The 5583-nt window shown below is 49.5% G+C and overlaps 1 protein-coding gene across 1 annotated transcript; it reads left to right on the top strand.

Moving 5' to 3' along the window:
• Positions 1-806: 806 nt before the first annotated feature.
• On the top strand, positions 807-5188 carry Vtcn1 (V-set domain containing T cell activation inhibitor 1; the record flags this gene model as incomplete). The annotated part of the gene is made up of 4 exons (XM_048352148.1): positions 807-870; positions 2334-2681; positions 3952-4230; positions 5076-5188. Coding segments are annotated over 4 exons (804 nt in total), but the record flags the coding sequence as incomplete, so codon positions are not given.
• Between the last annotated feature and the right edge of the window lie 395 nt (positions 5189-5583).

Here is a 5583-nt window from a genome sequence, read left to right as displayed (position 1 = left end):
ACCCTGCCACTGGGAAGCACTGCTGGAAGGACCTGGGAGATTTGGAGGATGGCTTCTCATCTCTGCCCTGCCCCATGCTTACAGTGTGATTTCCAGGAGGGAGATGCTGGGTTCCCATGCCATTTCCTCAACTAGATAAAGGAAGGGGGTGGGTTTGTTTACTCGTCTTTGTCTAGGGAAATGATAGAGGCTGGAAGGACTGTTCAGAACAATGTATCTACCGTGCAATCCAAACTTATGCTGGGTAGATGCTAAGCTCTACTATTTATTTCACTTCCCATTGGTTGGTCTGTTCATTAAAAACTGTTAGGAGCTGAATACTTGTGGCTCACGCCCGTAACCCCAGCTACTCAGGAGGCTGAGCACCAAGGATTATAGTTTGGAGGCAGCCCAAGCAGGAAAGTCCGAGAGACTTACCTCCAGTAAATCACTGAAAAGCTGGAAGTGACGCCACGACTCAAGTGGTAGAGTTCTATCCTTGAGCAAAAAGAAAAAAGCTCAGGAAAAGCACCCAAAACCTGAGTTCAAGCCCCAGTACTAGTGTAAAAAGGACAACACACACATTGCAGGGGCGCTAGCCATGGCCTGTCTCCATGCACCGACCCTCTGAGGGCTGGAAACTGGGAAGGAGAGATAAAGGATCCCTGCCACTCCCAGGGTGGGAGCAATAGGGCTCCTCCCTACTTCCTCAAAGCTGCTCCTGTGGAAGAAAGGCTGATGTGTCTGGTACAACTTGTCTATGACCACCTTGGACCAGCATCTGAGGGATGACGAGGTCACTTCCTGTCTCTGTCTCTTTCCACAGCATCATCAACATCATCATCATCCTGGCTGGGGCAATTGCACTCATCATCGGCTTTGGTATTTCAGGTACAGAGTTCTCCATTCCCATAATCCCTCCTATTCACCATTAAAACTCTAATCACCCCTGATGCCCAGGGTGCACACCTATTATCCTAGCTACTCAGGAGGCCGAGATCTGAGGGTCACAGTTCAAAGCCAGCCCCAGAGAGACAAATCTGAGAGACTCTTATCTCTAACTAATAACACACACACACACACACACACACACGCACGCACACACCCCACAAGTGGAAGTGTGGCTCAAGTGGTAAAATGACAGCATAGAGTGGAAAAAAAGCTTAGGGATAGCGTCCAGTCTCTGAGTTCAAGCCCAAATACTGGTGCGCGCGCACGCGCACACACACACACACACACACACACACACACGATTCTATTGATTCTTATGGGTGCAAAGCAATAGCTAAATGCTCCCCTGGCTTTTATTTCTCCTCTATTTGATGGGAAGGGGGATTTCATCAACATTACGAATATTTATCAACCACATCATTAATATTAATACAGCCTTAGATGCCTAAAACCTGCAGCATGCCCAAACTTCAGCAACTTCTCTAGGAGAGATTTCTATGCATTCTTACCTGTAGCTCAAAGCCTACACATTCGAATTAACTCAGCTACACAAGTACTAGCTAAATTGTGTCATTGTTGTTTTATTTTTCTCCATCTATGATGGTAAGTAATTCTTCAAATCAACTTCAATGACACTTTAAAAAGCACAATTTTTACCCTTGTTTTAACATTTGGTCCATGGTTACACTGAGGAACTTTTTGGTGGGGAGTATACTCAGGGCCTAAGCTGGCTGGCACTCTACCATTTGAGTCACACCTCTAGTTTGGGGTGGTTGCTGGCTAATTAGATAAGAGTCTTGTCGACTTTTCTTCCCGGGTTGACTTTGGACCACAAACCTCACATCTCAGCCCCCTGAGTAGCTAGGATGACAGGCATGAGCCACCGCCACCTGGCTTCTTTGTGTTTTTTTGTTGCCTTCTTTTTCATTGGCTCGCATTTCCCCCTAAATTTTAGAAGTGGCAACTCTGCCCATCATTTCTTCCTTGCATGGTGAATTGGTTGTCTCCAACACTGCTTTTGTTTGTGTTCTGGGGCTAGGGCTTAACCTGAGGGCCAGAATAATCTTCAATGGGATTTTCACTTAAGTCTGGTGCTCTACCACTTGAGCCACAGTATAACTTCAGCTTTTTGGTGGTTAACTGGAGATAAGAGCCTTACAGACTTTTCTGCCCGGGCTGGCTTTGAACTATAATCCTCAGATCTCAGCCTCCTGGATAACTAAGATTATAGGTAGGAGGCACTAGTGCCAAAATGTTGGAAAGATTCTTTTTTTACATTCCCTATTTCTAATTGATCACGGAAATCGAGTCGGCCTTCATGGATGAATGGCATGCTGCACAAGCAGCAAGTGTTTCCCTGGTTAACCCTGTTAACCCTGTGACCCTTGCTCTGTTCCCCCCAGGGCGACATTCCATCACCGTGACCACGTTCACCTCAGCGGGCAACATGGGGGAGGACGGGATCCTGAGCTGCACTTTCGAACCTGACATCAAGCTCAGTGACATTGTCATCCAGTGGCAGAAGGAAGGCATGGCGGGCTCTGTCCATGAGTTCAGAGACGGCAGGGATGACCTCACACACCAGCACGAGGCGTTCCGAGGCCGCACAGCGCTCTTCTCTGATCAGGTCATCGTGGGCAATGCCTCTCTACGGCTCAAAAGCGTGCAGCTGACAGATGCCGGGACCTACAAATGTCTCATCATCACCTCCAAAGGCAAGGGGAACGCACACCTGGAGTACAAGACTGGAGGTGAGCCCATTCCAGAGCAGGAACAGGGACCCACGGGTGTGAGGCCCGAGAGCCCAGCTCCGCCCAGTGCCTCCGTCCTGCCAGGAGCCAGCGTGCCTTGGGCTACCTCCATGCCTCCCCACTATAATACCAGGACTTCAAGTCTCGCTCTTGCTATCTCCCTGAGATGCTGTCCCTTCCCTTGTGATCCGTGAGTTCAAAGGAGGCAAAGACGGCCTTTCATGTCAGACCCACCACTCCTAATAAGAGACACATGGTGGCACACACCTATGAACACTTGGGAGGTGGAGGCAGGAAGACCATGAGTTCAAGGCTAGCCTGGGCTATGTATTGAGACCCTGCCTCCAAAAACAGAGAAAGGAGACAAAGAGAGAGAGAAAAAAAAAAAAGAGAAAGGAGACAGAGAGAGAGAGAGGGGAGGGAGAGAGAGAGAGGAGGGAGAGAGAGAGAGAGAGAGAGAGAGAGAGAGAGAGATTGCCTTGAGCAAGAGCACAGGCTCTGAGTTTAAGCCCTAGTACTGCTGGAAAAAAAAAAAAAAGATGGAGATTAATGTGATCATGTCAGGTGGATGCCAGGAAACAGTGGAGGAAGCTTCCGGTAGCAAGACTGAGACAATTAAAGCAATGAAATAATACAGTACTGAATTATAAAGCAAAGTATCAAATAAGTGTGTGAGTAATAAATCCGAAAAAATAAAACAGATCTTCCTTACAAACCAATTCAAGTAAATTGTCCTAAAGACCAAGTACATTTGTAATCTCTGGAGCTCCTTGTCCTGAAGGAAATCACCTGCTTTTCTTCAACAATGTTCTTAGGATTTAGATCCTTGGGATTGGTGATACTGGCCAGTGCTATGTGGCAACACATAGAGAAAGTCATTGTGTCTACAACGCAGCCTGCCCTACACAAAGATCCTTGTGTGTGGCTGAGGCCCTTCAGTATTAGAAATGACCCTTAGTGCCGGCAGCAGTGGCTCATGCCTATGTCCAAGCTACTCAGGAAGCTGAGATCTGAGGACTAAGGTTTGAAGCCAGCTTGGACAGGAAAGTCTGTGAGACTCTTAACTCCAATTAGCCAACAAAAAGCCACAAGTGGAAGTATGGTTCAAGTGGTAGAGCACCTACCAACTTTGCATGAAAAAGCTAAAGGGCAGTTTCCCAGGCCCTGAAGCAAAGCCCCAGTACTGGTATGAGGGAGAGCAAACGCCTTTTGTTTGTAAGATATAGCACTTGGAGGCTATGTTGTCGTACCTCTCTGCCCTGGCCCACAGCCTTCAGCATGCCTGAGATGAATGTGGACTACAACGACAGCTCCGAAAGCCTGCGCTGTGAGGCCCCCAGGTGGTTCCCTAGGCCCACAGTGGCCTGGGCCTCCCAGCTGGACCGGGGAGCCAACTTCTCAGAAGTCTCCAACACCAGCTTTGAGCTGAACGCAGAGAATGTGACCCTGAGGGTTGTGTCGGTGCTCTACAACGCCACCGTCAACAACACCTACTCCTGTGTCATTGAGAACGACATCGCTAAGGCCACTGGGGACATCAAGGTGACAGGTGCGCTTCCTGGTGGGGGAGGGCGTACAGGACCTGGCTCTGGCTCTATCTGTACACCACTGCACGCTTTGTGTATGGGCTCACTGGAGGAGAAAATAATATCTAAATGAAAGCCTAGCGTATTTCAGCTATATTGTGTGCCAGGGCACAGATCTAGTCATCTTAGTCTCCCAGAGATCTTGATCACGATTTTGGTTGAGACTGTGTGATGTGACAGGGAGCCTGACACACCAAGTGTGGGTGAAGGCAGTCATTAGGCTTTGTGGCAAAGACCTGCTCATGGGCTAGTTTTCTGGGGAGCAGTGTTCAGGGCTGCAGGCGTGCCCTAACTATACTTACTGGCTGCAGCCGATGACATTCTGACCTCTGACCATTCCAGCGGTTAACCGCAGCCTATGTTCCCCAAAACCGGTTCTGCTGTGCCCTGGAGAAGCCTGTGACTATGAACAGACCAGGTCTAGCCTCTGACTTCCTCTTAAAAAGCCCTAGGGAGACTTATCCACGATCTTGCTGATTGTGGGCCAGGAAAACCTGAAAGCCTTCGAGCTCCCGGTGGCCTGGCTGATAACCAGATGAGAGGCCCTGCACCCACTCCCTCTGCTTCCTCTAGGGCTGAGGAGGTGGAGCTGTGGCTCAAGTGGTAGAGCTCCAGCCTGGAATAAAGAAGCGAAGGGGGAGTGCGAGGACCGAGGTCAAGCCCTAGTATGGGCACACAAAAACAAAACCACCTGTGTTAGGAAGCACCAGCTGTGCTTACTCAGGTCTTTGTCGTCACCAGCTGGTCATGTGACATGGGCACTGGGCTTCTCCCAGGAGACTCCTGAGCTTCTTTCTCTCCTTTCCAGACTCAGAGATCAAACGGCGGAGTCAACTGCAGCTGCTGAACTCCAAGGCCTCCCTGGGTGCCGCTGCTCTCTGCCCCCTGGGCTGGGCACTCCTGTCTCTGATGCTCAAATAATCGGCCTGGGCCACCCCAAAACACACAAAGTGATTTGTATGACAGGTGAGATGAATCCCGAGTGGTCTGGTAGATTGAAGTCCTAACTTGCGCCCAGTGACCTTCAGCCAGTAGGCATCGTTCGGGTTGATAATGGACACTGGAGAGAGCTCATCAGCAGAGTGCTGCTATCTGTGTAAACTCAAACCTCTCTCTTCCTCTACTACATCATTAATGAAGACAAAGTTCTCTTACTTTGGGGTAAGGGGTGTCTAGCTTTGATTCATTCCCTGGATTCCACTGTGATTGACAAAGCATAAAGGCTTCTGCATAGTCACCTTCACAGGGGGCCTGGGCCCTTGAGCCTGATGGCCAGGAGAATGGAGAGCCGGCAGGCCGCTAGCCCCGTGCTGCGC

The sequence above is a fragment of the Perognathus longimembris genome, chromosome 7 (genome assembly GCF_023159225.1).
Source record: "Perognathus longimembris pacificus isolate PPM17 chromosome 7, ASM2315922v1, whole genome shotgun sequence".
NCBI classification, from domain to species: Eukaryota; Metazoa; Chordata; class Mammalia; order Rodentia; family Heteromyidae; genus Perognathus; species Perognathus longimembris.
The sequence above is the reverse complement of the archived record's forward strand: the minus strand, read 5'-3'. Positions and strand labels throughout refer to the sequence as shown.